Source organism: Callithrix jacchus, chromosome 15, assembly GCF_049354715.1.
Source record: "Callithrix jacchus isolate 240 chromosome 15, calJac240_pri, whole genome shotgun sequence".
NCBI lineage: Eukaryota > Metazoa > Chordata > Mammalia > Primates > Cebidae > Callithrix > Callithrix jacchus.
The window spans coordinates 13,291,121-13,314,960 of NC_133516.1; the positions used below are offsets into that span (position 1 = coordinate 13,291,121).

Genomic DNA, 23,840 nt, shown 5'->3' on the forward strand with positions numbered 1-23,840 from the left:
CCCAGGTTCAAGTGATTCTGCCTCAGCCTCCTGAGTAGCTGGGCTACAGACATGAGCCACCATACCTGGCTAATTTTTTGTATCTTTAGTAGAGACAGGGTTTCAACATGTTGGTTAGACTGGTCTCAAACTCCCGACCTCAGGTGATCTGCCTGCCTTGGCCTCCCAAAGCTCTTGGATTACAGGTGTTAGCCACTGCATAAAAATTTTCATATTTTTAGTAGAGATGGGGTTTCACCATCTTGGCCAGGATGGTCTTGAACTCCTGACCTTATGAATCACTACCTGGACCGCCCAAAGTGCTGGGATTATAGGCATAAACCACCATGCATGGTCATTTTTTATTTTTATTTATGGTTTTTATTTATTTATTTTTATTTTAAAGATGGAGTCTCACTCTGTCTCCCAGGCTAAAGAGCAATGGCATCATCTCAGCTCACTGCAACCTCTGCCTCCCAGATTCAAGCAATCCTCCTGCCTCAGGTCCAGAGTAGCTGGGACTACAGGGGCCCACCGCCCAGCTAATTTTTGGTATTTTACTAGAGATGAGGTTTCACCATGGTGCCCAGGCTGGTCTTGAACTCCTGAGCTCTGGTAATCTCCCCCCATCTGCCTCCCAAAGTGTAGGATTACAGGCACGAGCCATCACGCCTGGCCTTATTTATGTTTTTCGAGATGGAGTCTTGCTCTGTCTTCCAGGCTGAAGAGCAATGGTGTCATCGCAGCTCACTGCAACCTCCGCCTCTCAGATTCAAGCGATTCTCTCCTGCTTCAGCTTCCCAAGTAGCTGGGTCTGCAGGCGTGCGCCACCACACCCAGCTAATTTTTGTGTTTTTAGTAAAAATGGGGTTTCCTTTGCCATGTTGGCCAAGCTAGTCTTGAACTCCTGGCCTTAGGTGATCCGCCGGCCTCGTCCTTACAAAGTACTGGAATTACAGGCGTGAGCCACCGCACCTGGCCATTTTTTATTTTTATTTTTGAGACAGAGTTGTTGACCAGGCTGGAGTGCAATGGTACGGTCTCGGCTCCCTGCAACCTCCGCCTCGTGGATTCAACTGATTCTCCTGTCTCGGCCTCCCGAGTAGCTGGGATTACAGGCACCCACCACCATGCCCGGCTAATTTTTGTATTTTCAGTAGATTCACCATGTTGGCCAGGCTGGTCTCGAACTCCTCACCTCAGGTGATTCGCCGGCCTCGGCCTCCCAAAGTTCTGGGATTACAGGCGTGAGCGCCACGCCCACCTGTGATCTTTTTAAACTACAAATCTCATACTACTTGTCTAGTTATAATGTTTCTATCCTTTTAATTTCTTTTGTTATAGGCTTTTCAATGACCTACATTCTTTTCAAAGCCTGTATAATCCGTATTCTCTCACCATTTACTTAGCCAGGACCCAGTCTTTAATTTCAGTATTCTCAGCCCCCAACCAGCACTTCGCCTCTTACTTAGTATGCACTCAATAAACGATTGCTTAAAGTATGAATGAACTAAAGAACCGCGGAACAGAGGGAGACGCAGAGGGGAGTCGGTCTGGGAGTTTCAAAGTTCGGGAGGGGACACGGGGGCGGGCTGTAGCTGTCATGTGACCGGGCGGGGCAAATCCCATGTGCTCCGCGGCGCCGGGCGCCGGGCGCGGCTCCGCCTTCGGCGCCGGTCACGTGGGGGCTCCGGCTGCGCCTGCGGAGAAGCGGTGGCCGCCGAGCGGGATCTGTGCGGGGAGCCGGAAATGGTTGTGGACTACGTCTGTGCGGCTGCGTGGGGCTCGGCCGCGCGGACTGAAGGAGACTGAAGGTAAAGCCGCCATGTCCGGGCCCGACCCGGCCCCCCCACCCCCTCCCCCCCGCATCCGCCGCCATCCGGGCCGGGACCGGCCACCCTGCGCCGCCGCCCTGGCGTCCTGGCCCCGCGGCCCGAGCCCCGGCCCCGGCCCGCCAGGGCCCCGATCCCTGGCCCACGTGTGCCTAGCCCGGCCGGGCTTGACTGCTGGGTGGGGGTGGGGAGCGCAGGGCCTGACTATGCGGGCCCCGCGGGCTGGGAGGGCGCCGGGTTCCTCGTCGCGAAATGCCACCTCGGCCTGCCCGAGGAGGCCCGGCGGCCCACGGGCGCAGGCACCCCGGCTCCCGGCCCGCCGCCCCCTCCCCCTTCGCGGCCGGGCCGCCGGGAAGTGACACGTTGTTCTTTGGCACTGGCCCGCGCTGCGCAGGGAGGGCGCAGGGGAGGGAGGCGGTGGCGGCGGGCAGGGAGGAGCCCCCGGCCCCGCCCGCCCTCCCGGCCGACCCTCACTTGCCTGAAGCCGGCTCCTCCACCGCCGCCACCCGGCTGGCCTTTTAGGGCCTGACTCCCGCCCTTCCTGGCCTACGCTCCTGGGCGGCGGCAGGCCTCGCTTCTGGCCCAGTGCGGGTTACCCGGTCGCAGGCGTACCTTGTGTGCCCCTGGGCCAGGCCCGAGCTCGGTGTCCCCGGGTGGGGGGTGGGTACACCACGGCCGAAGCAGCTAGCTCCGTTCGTGATCCGGGAGCCTGGTGCCAGCGAGACCTGGAATTTCCGGTCTGGTTGGTCTTGGGCCCCGCGGAGCCAGGTTGATACCCCTCACCTCCCAACCCCAGGCTCTCGGATGCCCAGAACCTGTAGGCCGCACCGTGGACTTATTCTTAACCGAGGGGGTGAGTGAGGGGACTCTTTCAGTAGGCCAGGGGGTGGTTGGAAGTGATGCGGGTGTGACAGCATGTTGGTGGGGACAGGCTGTATCTTTTCTGCTTCTTCACCCTCTTGGCATCTCTGGGGCTCCGTATGGGACCCAGCCCTTGCATCAGCCCTTCCACTGCCCCATTTGCCTTAAGCTGGGGTCCCTTCCTCTTCCTGAGCGCCACTCTTTCCCAACAGGTGCTGGGGGGACCCTGATGTGGCACCAAATGAAATGAACAAAGCTCCACAGTCCACAGGCCCCCCACCCGCCCCATCCCCCGGACTCCCACAGGTAATTAGGGAGTCATTAACGGGGGTGGGGGTGGGGAGGCCAGGCAGTCGGGCAGGAACAGGTTCCAGCCTCTGGATTTTCCTACCCCCATCTGTGTCAGGGCAAAGTGCAGCCGCCTGCTGCCAAATTGAGACAAGGCCTCTAGGCTGTCCCCGGGGGCTGTCACGGGGAGGGGGTATGTGGATTGTTGAGGCTCTAGCCGCAGATCTCCCCTTATTTCACCAGCTTGGGTTTCTGCCCCACCTGGGCTGCCCCTCTTGCTGAACTCTGGTCTCCCCCCTTCAGCCAGCGTTTCCCCCGGGGCAGACAGCGCCGGTGGTGTTCAGTACGCCACAAGCGACACAAATGAACACGCCTTCTCAGCCCCGCCAGGTGAGGGGCTGTGGGGAGGGTAGTAGGGGGCCTGGGTGGGAGTACTGGAAGGCTTTGGCCAGTTTAGGCCTAGGATGGACCCTGGAGGCCGCGTATCTGGCCCTCATTCTCTGTTCTTTCATGCGGCTCTACGCCTTGCCCTGTTGATTACTTACGTTGGCTGGCCCCCTGGATAGTATGTGGTCAATGAGGGTGGCATTACCAGGATCCTGGTGCCTCTGAGAAGTGGGGGCAGATGCTTTGGGCCCTGCTGCCAGCTCTCGCTCTCCTGTTTGCTCCTTTTGCTGGAGGTTGCCATTGCTCTTTTCCTCTCTCTGCTTTCTCTTTGGACTGTGGTGAAGTAAACACTCCAGCTGGTCCTTGCCATTCTCTGTTCCCCAACTTCTTCCTTACTAAGTGGGAAGATTCTTGTCCTGTCCTGTTGCCTTTATTCCCTCCCCCCTGCCATCACCTGGGGGATAATTCTCTTCTTTCCTGTCCCCATGTGCTCTCAGGGAGGATTCAGGTCTCTGCAGGTAATACCCCTTTCCTAACCCTGGACCATCTCCTGGTCTCATCCTTACCCTCCACTCTAGTCAGGGGCTAGACACAGGGAATGGGGGTCTTCAGGGTGGTAACTTGTTTGGTGTCCAGGTTCTCTCAGTTGGAGGCTGAGTGATGCATGTTAGGGGCTACATCTTGAAGAGCGAGTAGCGTATCTGGGGACGGGGAGCCTGTTGCATGTAATGGTTAGCTCCTCGTTGCCTTATGGGGAGCAGTGCATGCTGGGGGTATGTTGCCCGAAACATGCCTTACTCGGGCACAATGCATCTGGGTGCTAGGAAGCCTCTGCGGAGGGCGAGTTTGGTAGAGGCGACCGGAGTACACGTAGCAGTGAGAGTCAGTCTATGCAGAATGCAAAGTACATCTGAATTTGGAGGGCGTGTGTGCGTACGAGAAGCCGCTTAGCCATTTAGTCAAGTGGTCTTGGAAGGATTTGTCTCCACGTTCTGAAGCCCACAGTGCTTCTTTCCAGGCCATAGAGACACTGTGGAGTGGCTGTTTTCTGTCCGTTTCCTCCTCTTTACAATGCCAACTGCTTTCCTCCCTCCTGACAGCACTTCTACCCTAGCCGGGCCCAGCCCCCGAGCAGTGCAGCCTCCCGAGTGCAGAGTGCAGCCCCTGCCCGCCCTGGCCCTGCTGCCCATGTGTACCCTGCTGGATCCCAAGTAATGATGATCCCTTCCCAGATCTCCTACCCAGCCTCCCAGGGGGCCTACTACATCCCTGGACAGGTGAGGCTGGAGGCTTGGAGGCTGGAAGACACAGACCCTCACTTCCCTTACCCTGACCCTCCAGTTCCATCCCTTTTCCAGATGTGGGACTTCCTTCTGGTCATTGCCCAAAGTTGGCTTGTCTTGTCTTGACCTATGTTATTTTTTGGAGTCTGATATGGTACTCATAGCTCCCTCCACTCCTTCTCTCCCCCTCCCTGACCAGGGGCGTTCCACGTATGTTGTCCCGACACAGCAGTACCCTGTGCAGCCAGGAGCCCCAGGCTTCTATCCAGGTGCAAGCCCGACAGAATTTGGGACCTACGGTAAGCAGGGGAGGGAGTAAGAGGTGAGAACCAGTCCAAGGGAGCATCTAACCTCATCTACTGTTTCTAAAGCAGAAGCCCCTTCCTAGGCTTGGCTTTTGGTGTAAAAATGATAAGATTAATAGGTGGTAGGAATTGGTGCTTAATATTTAACTGGTGTTGATTGTGGGGAGAAAATTTGATTCTGTTGCCGAGAGAGTTAAAGTCTTCCCCACAGGGAATGCAGGACCGGGCGCTGGCCTCAGGGCTGTTGGTGGGCTCTTCCTGTGACACTACTTCCGCGGGTGACAGCCCATGTACCGCAGATTTGGGGGGTTTTTGTAGCTACCTTTTATTTACATTCTAGGAAAGGATTAGTCTGTTCTTTATGGCAGTGGCTTCCAAGTTTTTTGATCACCTATCAGGAAAAATTTTGAGTATGAATGTCTCATACATGTATGTTTTTGTTTATATGTATGCAAAATATAAACAAAGCACTCTGCTTGTCAAAGTGGAACTGAGGGATGAAATTGAAGAATGCATTCTGGCTGGGCGAGGGATCTTGCCTGTAATCCTAGCACTTTGGGAGGCAGGAGGGTTGCTTGAGGCCAGGAGTTCGAGATCAGTCTGGGAAACAGTGAGACCCTGTCTCTATTTTAAAATTTAAGGCGGGGGCCGGGTATGCTGGTTCAAACCTGTAATCCCAGCACTCTGGGAGGCCGAGGTGGGCAGATCATTTGAGGTCAGGAGTTTGAGACCAGCCTGGCCAACATTGTGAAACCCCGTCTCTACTAAATTTTACGATTTTTTTTTTTTTTTGAGACAGAGTCTTGCTCTGTCACTCAGACTGGAGTGTAGTGGCACAGGTGTGTGCCACCCCACCCAGCTAATTTTTTGTATTTTTAGTAGAGCCAGGGTTTCACCATGTTGACCAGGCTGGCTTCAAGTGATCTGCCCGCCTAAGCCTCCTAAAGTGTTAGGATTACAGGTGTGAGTCACCACGCCCAGCCCCTGTCTCTACTAAATATAAAAATTAGCTGGGTGTGGTGGTGCACTCCTTTAATCCCAGTTATTCAGGAGGCTGACACAAGAGAATCTCTTGAACCCAGGAGATGGAGGCTGCAGTGAGCCAAGACTGTGCCACTGTATTCCAGCCTTAAAAATTTTTTTGGCTAGGCTAGGTGGCTCTCACCTATAATCCCGTCACTTTAGGAGGCCAAGGTGAGTGGATTGCCTGAGCTCAGGAGTTCGAGACCAGCTTGGGCAACATGGTGAAACCCCGTCTCTACTAAAATGCAAAAAATTAGCCAGGTGTGGTGGTGGGCACCTGTAGTCCCTGCTACTCGGGAGGCTGAGGCAGGAGAATTGCAGGAACATGGGAAGTGGAGGTTGCAGTGAGCTGAGATCATGCCGCTGGTCTCCACCCTAGCGACAGAGTGAGACTCTGTCTCAAAAAAAAATTTTTTTTAAGGAAAAAAAAAGACGCACCCCACTTAAGAGATAATTTGCTTTAAGGAATTAATTTTTCTTCATCCCGAGCCTAGTTCATAATGTTACCTTGTTTCTTTGCTCCTTTTTAAAGGGCTGGAGACAGGAACTAGACTGAAGTTGAGTGGAACAGGGTTGGCACATCTCTTTCATTCCCAGCCAAAGACCTGCTTCTGTTTCAGGTTCAGAGTGTGTGTACAACACACCAGAGTACCTCGTACGGTAGAAGGACAGACATAAATCCTCCTGGTTGCTGGCATGTGGTGGGGAAAGAGTGCCTGCCTGCAAGGGGGGTGTGTGTGTATGTATGTGTGTCAGTGTTAGGAATTCTTGTAAATGCAGTTTAGACTGGTTCCCCAGCTTTGACAGACACCTAATTCCCTGGAGGAGGAGGGCAGGGCAGGGCCAGGGGCCGGCTGTGGGTGATGAGAGGTTCTGGGGTTGGAGGTGTTCAAGCAGGCATTAGTGTATGCTTGGGTCCTGACGCTACCTCCATTCTTCTCTGTTCCCCCTCCCCCAAGCTGGCGCCTATTATCCAGCCCAAGGGGTGCAGCAGTTTCCCACTGGTGTGGCCCCCGCCCCAGTTTTGATGAACCAGCCACCCCAGATTGCTCCCAAGAGGGAGCGGAAGACGGTGAGTAGCAGCAAGGGGCTCTGGGACATCTGGGAAGGGGAAAATCAAGGTCAGGTGCTACTGGGACATTTGCACAGTGACTTGAGGAGGAAGGACCTGGGAGTGGGCCGAGAATGGGGTCTGGAGTGCTCGGGTTCTTTTGATTGAGATTCTAAGATTTCACCATAGAAGCAGGTCATGGGAAGACTGAAGTTGCTAGTGAGGAAGTTCCTGTGAGACCTGGGTGCTGGGGGTTGGAAGAAGTATGCTTGGTTTTGGGTTTCTGGTGGCTTGCCTTGGAAATGGTTTGTTTTCTGTGGCCCCAGCCCCCACCCACCCTAGTCCTGGAAGCTCTCAAGGCCTCCGCCTCTGCTCAGTCCTCAAGCCCTGGGCGTGGTGCCCAGAATAGGGTGCCAGAGCTGGGGAAGCCGCTGAGTCACCCTGGCTCCACCTACTGGATCTGGGCCCTGCCCCCAGAGATCAGGCACACTAGCTACAAGTGAGCCGATTGGGTGCTAGGTGGGGGTCCTGGGCCCCAGGGCATGCAGCCTCTGACTTGGGGACTGCCAGTGGGGTAGGGATGAGGGAGGGAGGGGCATTGTGATGTTCAGGGCTGCTCTGTGAGGTCAAGAGTCTCTGAAGGGTGGGAGCCAGGTCAGGGACTACAAGAGCAGCCAGATGGGCTGAAAGTGGAACTCAGGGGCTTTCTGGTATCCACCCACCTGCTTCCCAGTGGGGGCTGGGGAGTTGGCCTAGAGTCTTAAGTGTGGGGCAGGGTGGAGAGGTGGGCTCCCCCTGCTTCCCACTCATCCCATAGCTTTCTTTCCCCAGATCCGAATTCGAGATCCAAACCAAGGAGGAAAGGATATCACGGAGGAGATCATGTCTGGGGCCCGCACTGCCTCCACCCCCACCCCTCCCCAGGTACTGTCTGCTTTCTGAGCGATACCCTGGCTGGGATGTCTGTTCTGCCCTGGACTCCCAAGTCCCTTGATCTTTTCTTTCAACTAAGGGATTGATTTCCCTGCTTTCCTGGATTTCTAGGCAGAGCTAAAGTAGAAATGGCTCTGGTAAAGAAGGGTTTTGGGACTCTTCAGTGCAAACTTGGTAACCCTTTGTGTCCTGCAGACGGGAGGCGGTCTGGAGCCTCAAGCTAATGGGGAGACGCCCCAGGTTGCTGTCATTGTCCGGCCAGGTAAGTAAGAGGGTGGGACGGAGCTTTTATGTGGAAAAGGAATGTTGACAGTTTAAATGCTGGGGTGGTTGAGTGTCTTGAACTGGGTACCAGAGAAGAATGACTTAGATTTCAGGTTGTGGAATTTTGAGGGTGAATTGGATTTTGGATGAAAATGGAAGTATAGCTTAGGTGGGAAAAGATGATGGGGGGGGTGTCAAGTTGGGAATGCCTTGGCTGGGAGGTTGGGAACAGCCGCAGTGAAGGACTTGCCTGTAGTCACTCATTCTTCTTTCCCGTGGTGCAGATGACCGGTCACAGGGAGCAATCATTGCTGACCGGCCAGGGCTGCCTGGCCCAGAGCACAGCCCTTCAGAATCCCAGCCTTCATCACCTTCTCCGACCCCATCGCCATCCCCAATCTTGGAACCGGGGTCTGAGCCTAATCTCGCAGTCCTCTCTCTTCCTGGGGACACTGTGACAACGGGGATGATACAAATGTCTGTAGAGGAATCAGCCCCCATCTCCCGTGAAACTGGGGAGCCATACTGCCTCTCTCCAGAACCCACTCCTCTCGCCGAACCCATACTGGAAGTAGAAGTGACACTTAGCAAACCAGTTCCAGAATCTGAGTTCTCTTCCAGTCCTCTCCAGGCTTCCAACCCTCTGGCATCTCACACAGTGGAAAGTCATGAGCCTAATGGCATGGTCCCATCTGAAGATCTGGAACCAGAGGTGGAGTTAAGCCCAGAGCTTGCTCCTCCCCCAGCCTGCCCCTCCGAATCCCCTGTGCCCATCGCTCCAACTGTCCAACCTGAGGAACTGCTCAACGGAGCCCCCTCGCCACCAGCTGTGGACTTAAGCCCAGTCAGTGAGCCAGAGGAGCAGGCCAAGGAAGTCACAGCATCAGTGACTCCACCCACTGTCCTCTCTGCCACTCCTGCTATGGCTCCTTCAGCTACTTCCCCAGCTCCGGAGGAGGAAATGGAGGAAGAAGAAGAGGAGGAGGAAGGAGAAGCAGGAGAAGTTGAGAGTGAGAAGGGAGGAGAGGAACTGCTTCCCCAAGAGAGTACCCCTGTCCCAGCCAACTTGTCCCAGAATTTGGAGGCAGCAGCAGCCACCCAAGGTAAGGTGTGGTTGGTCAGGAGAGGTAGGCTGGCTAGGGGACATGGTTCCTCGCCCTCCTTGATGACCTTCCATTTTTGCTGTGCGTTTGGGTTATAGGAGGCCTGCAGTGGAATCTAAGAATTGGATTCAGGACTTTCACACCTAAAGAGGGTGATGGAAGCGGGTGTTGTGCTTTGGTTGCTTTTTATTTCCCAGGGATTAAGGATGCTCCTTAAAACCTTGGCATAGACCTGTGCTTTTATTTATTTTTTTAAATTAGTGGCAGTATCTGTGCCAAAGAGGAGACGGAAAATTAAGGAGCTAAATAAGAAGGAGGCTGTGGGAGACCTTCTGGATGCCTTCAAGGAGGTAAGGGAGCAGAAGGTGGGAGGGGAGAACACTGAGTTGAGGTGTGGAACAGCGGTCATTCTGCAGCCTAAACTGGATGTTCTGTTCTAGGCAAACCCGGCAGTACCAGAGGTGGAAAATCAGCCTCCCGCAGGCAGCAATCCAGGCCCGGAGTCTGAGGGCAGCAGTGTGCCCCAACGTCCCGAGGAAGCAGATGAGACCTGGGACTCAAAGGAAGACAAAATTCATAATGCTGAGAACATCCAGCCTGGCGAACAGAAGTATGAATATAAATCAGGTATGCTGAAGAAAGGCTTGAGAATGGTGAGTTTTCTTACTGGGAGGCAGTATGATGCTTCATTCTGTCTTCTTTGCAGATCAGTGGAAGCCCCTAAACCTGGAGGAGAAAAAACGTTACGACCGTGAGTTCCTGCTTGGTTTTCAGTTCATCTTTGCCAGTATGCAGAAGCCAGAGGGTCTGCCCCATATCAGTGATGTGGTGCTGGACAAGGTTGGTGGCTTGAGTCGGGGAGGGGAGGGTAAGTTTGCGCTGGATGGACTGGGGAGGAGCCTGCTTCTGAGACCTTTTCCTGTCTTCTCGCAGGCCAATAAAACACCACTGCGGCCACTGGATCCTGCTAGACTGCAAGGCATAAACTGCGGTCCAGACTTCACTCCATCCTTTGCCAACCTTGGCCGGCCAGCCCTTAGCACCCGTGGGCCCCCAAGGGGTGGGCCAGGTGGGGAGCTGCCCCGAGGGCCGGTGAGTGGGGCTGGGTAAAGGGGCAGGTGGGCAAGGAGTGGGGGTGGATGACTCCCTTGTGTTCAGTGCTGGCGGGGAGAGGTTGGCCCTGGAGGTGTGTAGTAGTGGTGTCACATGTTGCACTGACTAGTTCCATGTCCCTCTTACCTTCATTCCTTGCTTAGCAGGCTGGCCTGGGACCCCGGCGCTCTCAGCAGGGCCCCCGAAAGGAACCACGCAAGATCATTGCCACAGTGTTAATGACTGAAGATATAAAACTAAACAAAGCAGAGAAAGCCTGGAAACCCAGCAGTAAGCGGACGGCAGCTGATAAGGATCGAGGGGAAGAGGATGCTGACGGCAGCAAAACCCAGGTACTGGCGAGGCCTGCTTTCCATCTCCCTCCGTTTTTCTTCAGGTCTGCCATCTGTGTCCTCTTTGCTTCTCTTTATCACCAGCATCTGTCATGCCTAAGTCCCTGCTATCCTCTGTGGTTCGACCCAACGGGCTATGCTGAGGCCATCACTGGGACTCGTGTCTCTTCTCCCTCCAGGACCTATTCCGCAGGGTGCGCTCCATCCTAAATAAGCTGACACCCCAGATGTTCCAGCAGCTGATGAAGCAAGTGACGCAGCTGGCCATCGACACCGAGGAACGCCTCAAAGGGGTCATTGACCTCATTTTTGAGAAGGCCATTTCTGAGCCCAACTTCTCTGTGGCCTATGCCAACATGTGCCGCTGCCTCATGGCGGTTAGTGTCCACTGGGTTCGAAGTCTCGTGGTCTAGTTGCTCATTTCTCTTCCCTTGAGTCCAGCTTCTTGGTTCCCTCCAACTTGGGCCCCTCCAGCTGGAAGGAGGCAGAGCTGGGGCCAGGGATCTTCCAGGGTCAGGTAGTTAAAGACTATTGGGGGGCCTTCCCTGCCCTGGACTGCTCTGAGTGTGACATTTTCTCTCACCTACAGCTGAAAGTGCCCACTACAGAAAAGCCAACAGTGACTGTGAACTTCCGAAAGCTGTTGTTGAATCGATGTCAGAAGGAGTTTGAGAAAGACAAAGATGATGATGAGGTTTTTGAGAAGAAGCAAAAAGAGATGGATGAAGCTGCTACGGTGAGAGAAAACCCGCTGCCGGTTCCACTCTGCTCGCCTTCCCCCAGCCAGAGCTGCTCAGCTGCGGAGTTTGGAATGGAGATAGTGGTGTCTTGGGAGTTGCTCTGTCAGGACCTTTTTTTCCTTTGTTTTTGTGACAGAGTCATGCTCTGTCACCCATGCTGGAGTACAGTGGTGTGATCTTGGCTCACCATAGCCTCCACCTTACAGGTTCAAGTGATTCTTCTGCCTCAGACTCCCAAGTAGCTGGGATTACAGGCGCACACCACCATGCCTGGCTAATTTTTTTGTTTTTAGTGGAGATGGGGTTTCACCATGTTGGCCAGGCTGGTCTCAAGTGATCCACCTGCTTTGGCCTCCCAAAGTGATGAGATTACAGGTGTGAGCCACTGTGCCCAGCCAGCCTGCCTCAGGACTGAGTGCTTATTGCTGGGTTTGGATATCCAGATAGTAGAAAAGGGTTTTAGCCCAGTGGCTGGCTTTCTTCTTGACAATCCCTGTCCCATGAATGGCAGGCAGAGGAACGAGGACGCCTGAAGGAAGAGCTGGAAGAGGCTCGGGACATAGCCCGGCGGCGCTCTTTAGGGAATATCAAGTTTATTGGAGAGTTGTTCAAGCTGAAGATGTTAACAGAGGCCATAATGCACGACTGTGTGGTCAAACTGCTTAAGAACCACGACGAAGAGTCCCTGGAGTGCCTTTGCCGTCTGCTCACCACTATTGGCAAAGACCTAGACTTTGAAAAAGCCAAGGTACGGGTCCTTGCATCTCGTGGGGATGGGCTGAAACGTGTGGGGCTCACTGAGCCATAGTGATGGGGCTGGGGGCCTGAGGAGGGGCTGGGCCTGCAGTTACAGGTGAGACGAGAAGTTCCTGGCCTGATGCCTTTGCTCCTCCCTAGCCCCGAATGGATCAGTATTTCAACCAGATGGAGAAGATCATTAAAGAAAAGAAGACGTCGTCCCGCATCCGCTTTATGCTGCAGGACGTGCTAGATCTGCGAGGGGTATGTGTGCCCTGCCAGTCTTCCGCCTCCAGCTTCTGACACCGCCTTGACTGACCTTCACCGACATCATCGTGACTGGCTCTCTGTCTCCACAGAGCAACTGGGTGCCGCGCCGAGGTGACCAGGGTCCCAAGACCATTGACCAGATCCACAAGGAGGCCGAGATGGAAGAGCACCGGGAGCACATCAAAGTGCAGCAGCTCATGGCCAAGGGCAGCGACAAGCGTCGGGGTGGCCCCCCGGGCCCTCCCATCAGTGAGTTCCAGGCTGGGATTGGGAAGGGAACAGTGAAGGGACTGGGAGGTTATACTTTCCTCTGATGACTTCCTGTTAGTGCCACGTGTCTGGGCCACTGAGACCCCATGATGGAACTGAGGATCTGAGGAAGGGAGGCTGGGGGTGGCCCCAGGGGAAGGGGCTGCTAGGGTTTCCTTGTTATTTCAGTACGCCCCTCTTTTTGTGTCAGGCCGTGGACTTCCACTTGTGGATGATGGTGGCTGGAACACAGTTCCCATCAGCAAAGGCAGCCGCCCCATTGACACCTCACGACTCACCAAGATCACCAAGGTGCGGTGTGTGGGGGAGGGGGTGATTCAGCTCAGGTTTAGATCTTAGTCCCCTCACTTTTCTAAGGTTGACAAGGTGACAGCTGAATGTTTCCTTTTAGACTAACTGGTTGGATTGCTAGAGACAGGACTGCCAGCTGTAGAGGGAGGGTGGATTTCCCATGAGTCTGGGGCAGTGTTTGGCAGACACACACACACACCAAATCCAACCCATTCATATATCCCAGGACCCAGTCGTGGTTTTACATTTTAAAGTGAAAAATCAAAAAGTGAATGGTAATTTATGCTGTGGAAATTAAGTAAAATTTAAAATGTCGGTGTCCATGAAGTTTTATTGGAATATAGTCACAACCATTTCTTTGTCATCTACTGCTGATTTCGTGCTACTGTGGCAGAATTGAGTTGTTGCAATAGAGATTGGCCATTTCTTGAAAGAGATTTTCTGATCCCTGCTCTGGGCCATTTACTCGCTCTTGGGCTGCATATGGTGGTGCTGGCTAAGGGATTCAGCCAGGTTAGACCTATCACTCTACTCCCCTTTTCTCCTTCAGCCTGGCTCTATAGATTCTAACAACCAACTCTTTGCACCTGGAGGGCGACTGAGCTGGGGCAAGGGCAGCAGCGGAGGCTCCGGAGCCAAGCCCTCAGACGCAGGTATGAGGCAGTGTCAGGAGCTGGGTGGTTGTCTGTCAGAGCTCCCTTGAGAACAGAGCCTTTCCCGGAAGGGAGGCCTTCAGTACGAGGTAGTTAGGCAATGCAGGCAATAGAGGAGGCTTGAATTGTTCCAGGGATTGAATTGCTTTGCTTTTGGGACTAGGACCAAGTTTCCTAAAATGGCAAATAGTGGATAAAATGTGGGAAGGGAGGAAAATATTTTAATACGGGTTTTCTGCATCCCCAGCATCAGAGGCTGCTCGCCCAGCTACTAGTACCTTGAATCGCTTCTCAGCCCTTCAACAAGCAGTACCCACAGAAAGCACAGATAATAGGCGTGTGGTACAGAGGTGAGGTTTCCTCGAAGTCTTCGTTTTTCACACTGGGGGTCCCGTGATTAGGTTCTGGTTGTTGCTGTAGGATGGAAATTCTTCATGCCTGTCCTGCTTAGAGCCCTTGGGTTCGATTGGGGCACATTAATTATGCCAAGAAGAAGGCCCAGCAGTTGCTCAGCATATTGTGTAATTATATGGGTGCCTGGGCAGTGCAAGGCAGTGAAAATGTGCTTGTCTTCCAGGAGTAGCTTGAGCCGGGAACGAGGCGAGAAAGCTGGGGACCGGGGAGACCGCTTAGATCGGAGTGAACGGGGAGGGGACCGTGGGGACCGGCTTGATCGTGCGCGGACACCTGCTACCAAGCGGAGCTTCAGCAAGGAAGTGGAGGAGCGGAGTAGAGAACGGCCCTCCCAGCCTGAGGGGCTGCGAAAGGCAGCTAGCCTCACAGAGGATCGGGACCGTGGGCGGGATGCCGGTGAGAGTCTGGGAGAGGAATGGAAGGGAAAGGTGGCTGCCTCGGGACCAGCTTTTTTGAGAGCTCTGAATCTTGTTTGCTGGGAAGACTGAAAAGTCTCTCTAATCTGTATTCTCCTCCCACAGTGAAGCGAGAAGCTACCCTACCCGCAGTGAATCCCCCGAAGGCTGCACTCTCTGAGGAGGAGATAGAGAAGAAATCCAAGGCCATCATTGAGGAATACCTCCATCTCAATGACATGAAGGTAGGCAGTGGGAGTGATCTGTGATTGAGGGATCATGCTGGCAGGCATAGGGTGCGGCGTCTGGGCCAGACAGTGACTGCTCTCTTCCTGCTGTGCCCTGCACCCTCAGGAGGCAGTACAGTGTGTGCAGGAACTGGCCTCACCCTCTCTGCTCTTCATCTTTGTACGGCATGGTGTCGAGTCTACGCTGGAGCGCAGTGCCATTGCTCGTGAGCATATGGGGCAGCTGCTGCACCAGCTGCTCTGTGCTGGACACCTGTCTACTGCTCAGTACTACCAAGGGTATGATCAACTTCTCCGGGCCCCCCACCTTTATAGACCCACAATTTTCAACCTCCTTTTAGGGACCCTTGGAACCTTGCATAAGGGCAAAATTCCTTGGCCAGGTGTGGTGGCTCATGCCTGGAATCCCAGCACTTTGGGAGGCCAGGGTGGGTGGATCATTTGAGGTCAGGAGTTCGAGACCAGCCTGGCTAACACGGTGAAATCACGTCTCTACTAAAAATACCAAAAATTAGTTGGACATGGTGGCAGGTGCCTGTAGTCCCAGCTACTTGCGAGGCTGAGGTTGCAGTGAGTGAGATTGTGCCGTTGCACTCCAGTCTGGGTGACGAGCAAAACTGTCCAAAAAAAAAGAGTATAGGTTCCTGGTCATCCTAGCTTTGTGGGGTTAAGTGGGGTGAAAACCATCTAAGGACACAAAGGTGGCCTTAGCTTGAGATAACTGTCCCCACGTATAGAAAATGTTCCTGGGGTCTCCACAATTGATCACTTAGCCATGCCATGTTGCCCCAGAAGGAGAGTGGGGACCTGGCCTAGAATGCCCTGACTGAATTCCCTTTGCAGGCTGTATGAAATCCTGGAATTGGCTGAGGACATGGAAATTGACATCCCCCACGTGTGGCTCTACCTAGCGGAACTGGTAACACCCATTCTGCAGGAAGGTGGGGTGCCCATGGGGGAGCTGTTGAGGTAAGCCCCGTGGGTGGAATTTAGGGCAGGTAAAGATCAGAGGAAAGGTGGTGGGGAAGTGTGCTGGGTCGGACACCCTGGTCTGGAGGGAGGTGGGTGGTGGCGAGAGGACCATGGAGGCTGTCAACACTGGGCTTTTCTCTTCTTGTAGGGAGATCACAAAGCCTCTGAGACCACTGGGCAAAGCTGCTTCCCTGTTGCTGGAGATCCTGGGCATCTTGTGCAAAAGCATGGTGAGTGAGGGCCAGGAGCCCAGAGACGCCTCCCGCGGTGGGGTTTTGGCTGTTGGCTGTGGCCCTGAAGCGTCATGGTCCATTGGTGTAGTGGAGTGATGGTGATGGGAGAGGAAATACTGAGGTGGGCCGTCTCCCGCACGCCAGTGCCCGTCGTGAGTTCTGGCCAAGACCAGAGGAGAATGGCTGAGATCCTAGGCCCATGATGGATGTATTCATTCCTTCATTCATTCAGCTAGGGTTTTGATCATTTCTCGTATACTAAGCACTAGGGATACCACAGTGAACACAACACAAGAAACAAGTTGGTAGATAAAAAGGAAGAAACGACAGCACGATGAAAACAGTGTGAAGCAAAGTGTGAAATAAAATAGCTGAAGTAGAGTGGAGTATCTTAAATACTGTGAGGTTGCAAAGGAGTATTCGACAATATTCATGACAGGAGGCTTTCCTCAAAGGGTGTTGAAGCAGCTATGTAAAAGTTAATTGGTAACTAGCGACTGTAAAGGCGAAAGGCAGGTTGATTGTAGTACTTAGTGGTAGGGAGAAGTTGTGAGTGTGCAGTTTCAAGGGTTCAGCCATCTGGAACCTGGAGTAATCACACTTGAGATTTAAAGGAGTTGTTATGTTGGCCGGGTACAGTGGCTCAAGCCTGTAATCCCAGCACTTTGGGAGGCCGAGGCGGGTGGATCACGAGGTCAAGAGATCGAGACCATCCTGGTCAACATGGTGAAACCCCGTCTCTACTAAAAATACAAAAAATTAGCTGGGCACGGTGGCGCGTGCCTGTAATCCCAGCTACTCGGGAGGCTGAGGCAGGAGAATTGCCTGAACCCAGGAGGCGGAGGTTGCGGTGAGCCGAGATCGCGCCATTGCACTCCAGCCTGGGTAACGAGAGCGAAACTCCATCTCAAAAAAAAAAGAAATACACAAATAGTTCAATATGCTTATTTGTTTTTTTTTTTTTTTTTTTTTTTAAAAAAACTTGTCCTGGTACACATCTATCTAAAAGAATTAAATGATGTTGACATAACAACTCCTTTATTTATTTATTTTTTTTGAGACAGAGTTTCGCTCTTGTTACCCAGGCTGGAGTGCAATGGCGCGATCTCGGCTCACCGCAACCTCCGCCTCCTGGGTTCAGGCAATTCTCCTGCCTCAGCCTCCCGAGTAGCTGGGATTACAGGCACGCGCCACCGTGCCCAGCTAATTTTTTGTATTTTTAATAGAGACGGGGTTTCACCATGTTGACCAGGATGATCTCGATCTCTTGACCTCGTGATCCACCCGCCTCGACCTCCCAAAGTGCTGGTGATTACAGGCTTGAGCCACCGCGCCCGGCCTTATTTGTGTATTTTATCGACTCCAATGTGCCATAGATTATAAGTCATCCTTTATGCACTGTTAAGAAAGAAAAGACTGGGCCAGGTGCCATAATCCCAGCTCTTTGGGAGACCACGGTGGGTGGATCACCTGAGGTCAGGAGTTCAAGACCAGCCTGGCCAACATGATGAAACCCCATCTCTACTCAAAATACAAGACTAGCCAGGCATGGTGGCGTGGGCCTGTGATCCCAGTTACTCGGGATTGCACCACTGTACTCCAGTCTGGGCAACAGAGTGAGCCTCTGTCTCAAAGAAAAGACTTGCAGTCATATTTTTTAAAATGCAGGCCAGTGCAGTGGCTCACACCTGTAATCTCAACACTTTGGGAGGCTGAGGCTGAGGAGGATGGATCACCTGAAGTCAGGAGTTTAAGACCAGCGTGGCCAAGATGGTGAAACCCTGTCTACTAAAAATGCAAAATAGCTGGGTGTGGTGGTACGTGCCTGTAGTCCCAGCTACTTGGGAGGCTGAGGCAGGAGAATCACTTGAACTCTGAGGGGGAGGTTGCAGTGAGCCAAGATCAGGCGCTGCACTCCATCCTGTATGACAGAGCAAGACTCCATCTCAAAAAAAAAAGGTATATATTAGCTGTAAGACAACTTTTAGTTAAAACGTGAAAAAATGGGCATGTTTAAAATCTGAACTGCAGTGATCTTGCTAAGGGCCAGTGCCATCATTTTATCTGTTATAAAGAAAAGAGTGATGTCTTCATAGTCTCTTGCCCCTTACAGAAAACATGTTCAGACTGTTGGATTTATGAGGATTTTCTACCATGTTGGGATGGGGTGTATCTGTGTCTTAAGATTTTCTGGATTTGGGAAACAAGCATACTTGTTAGAAGTTGTCCTTTCCTAAAGGCCCTTAGGTCATTTTTCCTATCCTAGTGTCAGCACTGTGGTGGACTAGTCTTCATTTGTTTTGTTTATTTTTTATTTTTATTTTTTGAGACAGAGTCTCACTCTGCCCAGGCTGGAGTGCAGTGGCACGATCTCAGGTCACTGCAACTTCCCCCTCACAGAGTTCAAGTGATTCTCCTGTCTCAGCCTTCTGATTAGCTGGGACTACAGGTATTCACCACCATGGCCAGCTAATTTTTATATTTTTAGTAGAGACAGGGTTTCAACCATGTTGGCCAGGCTGGTCTCCCAACTCCTGACCTCAAGGCAGGTCACCTGCCTTGGCCTTCCAGAATGCTGGGATCACAGGTGTGAGCCACCATGCCCGGCCAACAAGTTATTATTTGGGTGGTTATGTGACTGATGCCTGCCCTGCACTAGACTGTAGGAATGGAAGGGCTGTGCCTGTTGGTACTTCGATAGCATCCTTAACGCCTGGCAGGGACCTAGTAGGCTTTCAGTAAATATTTGTTGGCTTAATGTGGTAGGGCCGTTGGCTCCTTGGAGAGAGAGAGAGCGTTGCTAAGTTGGGTTGGTCTTGTGTTTCCCAGGGTCCTAAAAAGGTGGGGACGCTGTGGCGAGAAGCTGGGCTTAGCTGGAAGGAATTTCTACCCGAAGGCCAGGACATTGGTGCATTCGTCGCTGAACAGGTTTGGGGCTGGCAGTGGGTTAATTCTAGCCTTTGAGGCTGGCCAGACTTTCTTGTCTGACACTAACAACCTTACCTCTTACCTGTGGGTCTTTTCCATCGCAGAAGGTAGAGTATACCCTGGGCGAGGAGTCAGAAGCCCCTGGCCAGAGGGCACTCCCCTTTGAGGAGCTGAGCAGACAGCTAGAGAAGCTGCTGAAGGAAGGCAGCAGTAACCAGCGGGTGTTGGACTGGATAGAGGTAGGTTTCTCCTGGATGTCGATAAAGGAGACGAAGTTCTTAGGGTGGGGCGGGGGCAGCAGGGATGAAGACGAAGGGCGCAATTCAGAACTGGGGGTTCATTTGTTTCTCTCATACAGGTCAACCTGAGTGAGCAGCAGATAGCATCCAACACGCTAGTTCGAGCCCTCATGACGGCTGTCTGCTATTCTGCAATTATTTGTAAGAAGAACCAGGGAGATGGGGGGCAAGGGTGGACCTGACAGGTGGAGGGAGGTGGGTGTCAGTCTTGGCCTCCTCTTCCAAACAGGGTGAGGGTTCACGGCTCCACTCATTCCTGTCTTCCTGTAGTTGAGACTCCCCTCCGAGTGGACGTTGCAGTGCTGAAAGCGCGAGCGAAGCTGCTGCAGAAATACCTGTGTGACGAGCAGAAGGAGCTACAGGCACTCTACGCCCTCCAGGCCCTTGTAGTGACCTTAGAACAGCCTCCCAGTAAGAGCCAGGCCACGGGCACGGGGTGGGGTGGAGGGACTGTCAGATAGCAGGGCATAGTCATGGACCTTCATGGAAGGGTCTCAACCCAAGAAAGGTCGGAGTCATCGCGGAGTAAAGTGCCCTCAGGGTTTCATTCCTTCTGCCTGCGTTTGTGGTGGTGTCTCCAAGTGGAAGGAGTTCCACAGCCTTGAAGGGTCATCGACTGCCTGTTTTGTGCCTAGCCATGTGTTTGATGCCAGCAGTGGAGGTGATAAATGACAGCGTCTTCCCGGTACTGTGCCCCTCCGGCCTGGCACAGGGCTGAAATTCTTCGCTTACCTTGCGTCATGTAGTCCTCACAGATGTTTAGGGTGGATGGTATTATCCCTGTTTTCCACACTAGGAGGCCAAGGTCTAGGTGACGGTGACTCAGGCTGTGCGTCCAGCACATAGGTGTGTGTCAGGGTACCGGCATGCTCACAGAGGAAGCTGAGTAGCTTCCTGTGCCGGCATGGAGGTGGCACTGACGTGAGCACTGAGCCTGGAAGACGTGTGCTCTCGGAGGGAGGACACCTGGCCTGAGGGGTCATGAGTGGGAATTTGCTCCACAACAAATGGGAGGGGAGGGGGAGAATGCTTGAAACAGGCACCATGTGTGTGCTTTCTACCTAAGGTAGGAAGAACTTGACACAGGGGAAGAGAACTATTGAAGAGAGGGCAGTGTGGGAGAGCATAGCCACCAGTCATGAGTGAGGCAAGATGGGGCTGAAAGGGATGCGGGCCTGACCATCCAGGGCTGGTGTAAGCCTTGCCAGAGTTCGGGCTTTGGCCTAAGGGCAAGAATTTTCTTTTTTTTTCTTTTTTTTGTTTTTTGAGATGGAGTCTTGCTCTGTCACCCAGGCTGTAGTGCAGTGGCGTAATCTTGGCTCACTATAATCTCCACCTCCCGGGCACAAGCAATTCTCCTGCCTTAGCCTCCCAAACAGCTGGGACTACAGGAGCCTGCCACTATGCCTGGCTAATTTTTATATTTTTAGTAGGGATGGTGTTTCACCACGTTGGCCAGGCTGATCTCAAACTCCTGACCTCGTGATCCACCCACCTTGGCCTCCCAAAGTGCTGGGACTACAGGCATGAGCCACCATGCCTGGCTGCCCTTGTGGGATTTTAAGCAAGGCATAAAGGAATTGGACTTTAGTTTTTAGATCATCCTGGCCATAGAGGGAAGATGATTTGAATGGGGTGAGGGAATGTGGCACTGTTAGCACCAGAGGCTCAGCCTTGCTGGTGACAGTGGAGAAGAGAGGGCAGATCAGGAGATACTTAGGAAATGGAGTTGGCAGCTTTTAGTTACACTGGCCTGAGTAGGGGCCATGAGAGATTAGAAGTCATGGATGACTCGCAGGATGGTTTTAAGTCATGGTGGGTTTAAAGAACAGAGTGTGGTGTCATTTGCTGTGGTAGGGAATGCTGGATCAAGTTGAGTTGTGGTCCCTGAGTAAGGGAATCAAGATGTCAGCTCGACAGCTGGAGTATCTGACCTTTTAGAAAAGAAGAGGTCAGGGCAGGAGGCAGCTTTGTGAGTTGCAGGCACAGGGTAACTCGTGGGAGTCAGAGGAGGTTGCGGGCTTGCCTGAGGGGGAGGGACAAGGGCCTGAGATACAGCCCTGAGGAGGTGGAGCGGACACACTGGCAGGGATCAAAGGAGGACAGGCCCCTATGAATCAAGGACAGAAATTTGAGGAGAGGGATGTGGCTGATGATGCTAGATGATGCTGTGAGTGTTGGCAGGAGCAGGCCTAGAAATGAAGGGCTTCTGGAATATCAAATCATAGAGGCCACCCAGGCAAAATCAGTACTTAGTGGAGCAGGGGACAGATTCTGGATTGGAAAGGACTAAGAAATATTTCACTAAGACAGGAAGAAGGGAAAACATCAAATGTAGACAAAATCTTTTATTAGCTGTAAGATAGTGGTTAAAAACAGGGCTTTTTGTTTTTAGGTGGGAGAAACTTGGGCTTGAAAATACAGGGCAGAGTGTGTAATCAATTAGATGGGGTCACTGGGTGGGTATGCGTGGGAGTTGGAGCATAAGGATGGGATAAGCGAAGGGTCTGCTCTGCTGTGGCCCATTGCTGTGGGGTGGGGGTAGCGGACGGCTGTGCCCATAGGCAGAGTTTGTGCCTGAGGCTGGCCATGCCTTGCAGAATAGCTTGCAGCATCTCAGAGATGGCTTATCCTGGATTTTCACTTCACTTTCTCAGCCTCCCTTTGCTTTTAGAAGTGGAGGGTTTGGTCTGGAAAGACTGACAGTGCCATGTGGGCACTGGGTAGGTTGTGTTTCGAGGGTTATAGGACACATGCTTGGAAGGCCACCCAGTAGCTATCGGTTGGGGTGAAAGAGGGTCTGAACAGGTGATGCTTGAGTTGAGTCCTGAAGGAAGGTGACACGAGGAAGGAAGTTTCTGGCAAAGGATAGCATCCACAAAAGTCTCAAGGCCAGAGAGAGGGTGTGTATGTGTGGGGAAGGAAGGGAAATTGAGATCAGGAGTTGTTGTCAGGATCTGTTTGGGGGCAGTGAATGATTTTCAGGTTACATGTAGGATAATACAGGAGTTTACATATGATACATACAGGATTTTAGCAATTTTCTAAATTTAGGAGTACCAATTCTGAATATAGTTTTCTCAATTAAATACATCATGGGGGCCGGGCCCGGTGGCTCACACCTGGAATCCCAGTACTTTGGGAGGCCGAGGTGGGCGGATCACCTGAGGTCAGGAGTTTGAGACCAGCCTGACCAACATGGAGAAACCCCGTTTCTACTCAAAATGCAAAAATAGCCGAGTGTGGTGGTGCATGTCTGTAATCTCCAGTTGAGGCAGGAGAATTGCTTGAACCCGGAGGAGGAGGTTGGGGTGATCGTGCCATTGTACTCCAGCCAGAGCAACATGAGTAAAACTCTGTCTCCAAAAAAAAAAAAAAAAAAAAAAAATATCATGGGCAGAGAAGTTTCAAGCTGCCAAGGTGAGGCTGAGCTAGTTTGTAAGGTTTTTCTGATGGCCAGGTGACTCACTGCTGTGCAGCAGTCTCAGATTAAGAGATTAGCATCCTGTCCAACCGAGGCCTAGTCACTCTGGAATGATCAGGCACACGTCAGGATGGTGTGTCAGGGCTTGTGTGAACAGTGGAGCCTGGGAGGAGTCCCTGGGGTAGGTTGGAGTGGCAGTGGCCAGTCACCTCTAACTGCTGTCCTGCCTGCCTGCAGACCTGCTGCGGATGTTCTTTGACGCGCTGTATGACGAGGACGTGGTGAAGGAGGATGCCTTCTACAGTTGGGAGAGTAGCAAGGACCCCGCTGAACAGCAGGGCAAGGGTGTGGCCCTGAAATCTGTCACGGCCTTCTTCAAGTGGCTCCGTGAGGCAGAGGAGGAGTCTGACCACAACTGAGGGCTGATGGGGCTGGGGACTTGGAGCCCCACGGACACACAGATGGCCCGGCTAGCCGCCTGGACTGCAGGGGGGCGGCAGCGGCGGTGGCAGTGGGTGCCCGTAGTGCGATGTGTCTGAACTAATAAAGTGGCTGAAGAGGCAGGATGGCTTGGGGCTGCCTGGGGCCCCCCTCCAGGATGCTGCCAGGTGTCCCTCTCCTCCCCCTGGGGCACAGAGATATATTATATATAAAGTCTTGAAATTTGGTGTGTCTTTGGGGGGGGGCATCAACGCCTGCCCCTGGGGTCCTTTTTTTTTATTTTCTGAAAATCACTCGGGACTGCCGTCCTCGCTGCTGGGGGCATATGCCCCAGCCCCTGCACCACCCCTGCTGCTGCCTGGGCAGGGGGAAGGGGGGGCACGGTGCCTGTAATTATTAAACATGAATTCAATTAAGCTCACTGCCTCTGCTTTATGGCCGGCTCCCTCTAAAGAAGGTGGGTATAGGTGGGGGATCCTCCTTCCCAGAGCTGGCATGGAGCGCTATTCCCTGTAACCTGGCAACCCTCCTGCCTCTTCCCCTGTCCATGATTGCAGGGGTCTGAGATTTCCCAGAAGGCTGGGCCCTCAGGTGGGCTTGATGGGTGCCCTCCAGGTCAGGAGAGAAGAGAGATTGGTGATGGGCATTCTTGCTGGACTCAGCTCTCCCACCAGAATGCTTCAAGCCCCTGTGCCCAGAAGGCTCTTGGGTTTCGGGCTGGAAAATCCCTTTATGGATTCAAGGTGTCATCTGTAAAATGAAGGGGCTGG

The 23,840-nt window shown here is 53.1% G+C and overlaps 1 protein-coding gene and 1 non-coding gene across 15 annotated transcripts; both read left to right on the forward strand.

Moving 5' to 3' along the window:
• The first annotated feature begins 1,662 nt into the window (after positions 1-1,662).
• Positions 1,663-23,486, forward strand: EIF4G1 (eukaryotic translation initiation factor 4 gamma 1). 14 transcript variants are annotated; one of them, XM_008981324.4, is made up of 34 exons: positions 1,663-1,793; positions 2,608-2,664; positions 2,885-2,978; positions 3,264-3,350; positions 3,845-3,865; positions 4,448-4,624; positions 4,830-4,929; positions 6,918-7,030; positions 7,841-7,933; positions 8,138-8,204; positions 8,491-9,309; positions 9,571-9,659; positions 9,750-9,936; positions 10,016-10,149; positions 10,243-10,401; positions 10,566-10,754; positions 10,934-11,131; positions 11,344-11,490; positions 12,006-12,242; positions 12,392-12,496; positions 12,592-12,751; positions 12,963-13,063; positions 13,614-13,716; positions 13,964-14,066; positions 14,294-14,526; positions 14,652-14,770; positions 14,880-15,052; positions 15,617-15,742; positions 15,894-15,975; positions 18,808-18,906; positions 19,011-19,145; positions 19,265-19,346; positions 19,476-19,616; positions 22,867-23,486. In XM_008981324.4, the coding sequence occupies exons 3-34, from the start codon at positions 2,919-2,921 to the stop codon at positions 23,046-23,048; spliced, it is 4,821 nt and encodes a 1,606-aa protein (XP_008979572.2). In that variant the 5' UTR covers positions 1,663-1,793; positions 2,608-2,664; positions 2,885-2,918; the 3' UTR covers positions 23,049-23,486. The 14 variants fall into 14 exon arrangements, with proteins under 14 accessions (XP_008979572.2, XP_002758172.2, XP_008979574.2 ...); XM_002758126.7 differs by having other exon boundaries at positions 10,569-10,754; XM_008981326.5 differs by lacking the exon at positions 3,845-3,865.
• Positions 12,808-12,883, forward strand: LOC118148191 (small nucleolar RNA SNORD66). The gene has a single exon (XR_004734968.1). It is a non-coding gene; the product is annotated as a small nucleolar RNA SNORD66 (small nucleolar RNA).
• Positions 23,487-23,840: the final 354 nt, after the last annotated feature.

Bases quoted from the DNA above. Each gene is read 5' to 3' on its own strand.
- EIF4G1 (XM_008981324.4), top strand. From the start codon at position 2,919: ATGAACAAAGCTCCACAGTCCACAGGCCCCCCACCCGCCCCATCCCCC. The intron at 2,979-3,263 runs GTAATTAGGGAG...TCCCCCCTTCAG, and splicing joins CATCCCCCGGACTCCCACAG to CCAGCGTTTCCCCCGGGGCA. The intron at 13,064-13,613 runs GTGCGGTGTGTG...TTTCTCCTTCAG, and splicing joins GACTCACCAAGATCACCAAG to CCTGGCTCTATAGATTCTAA.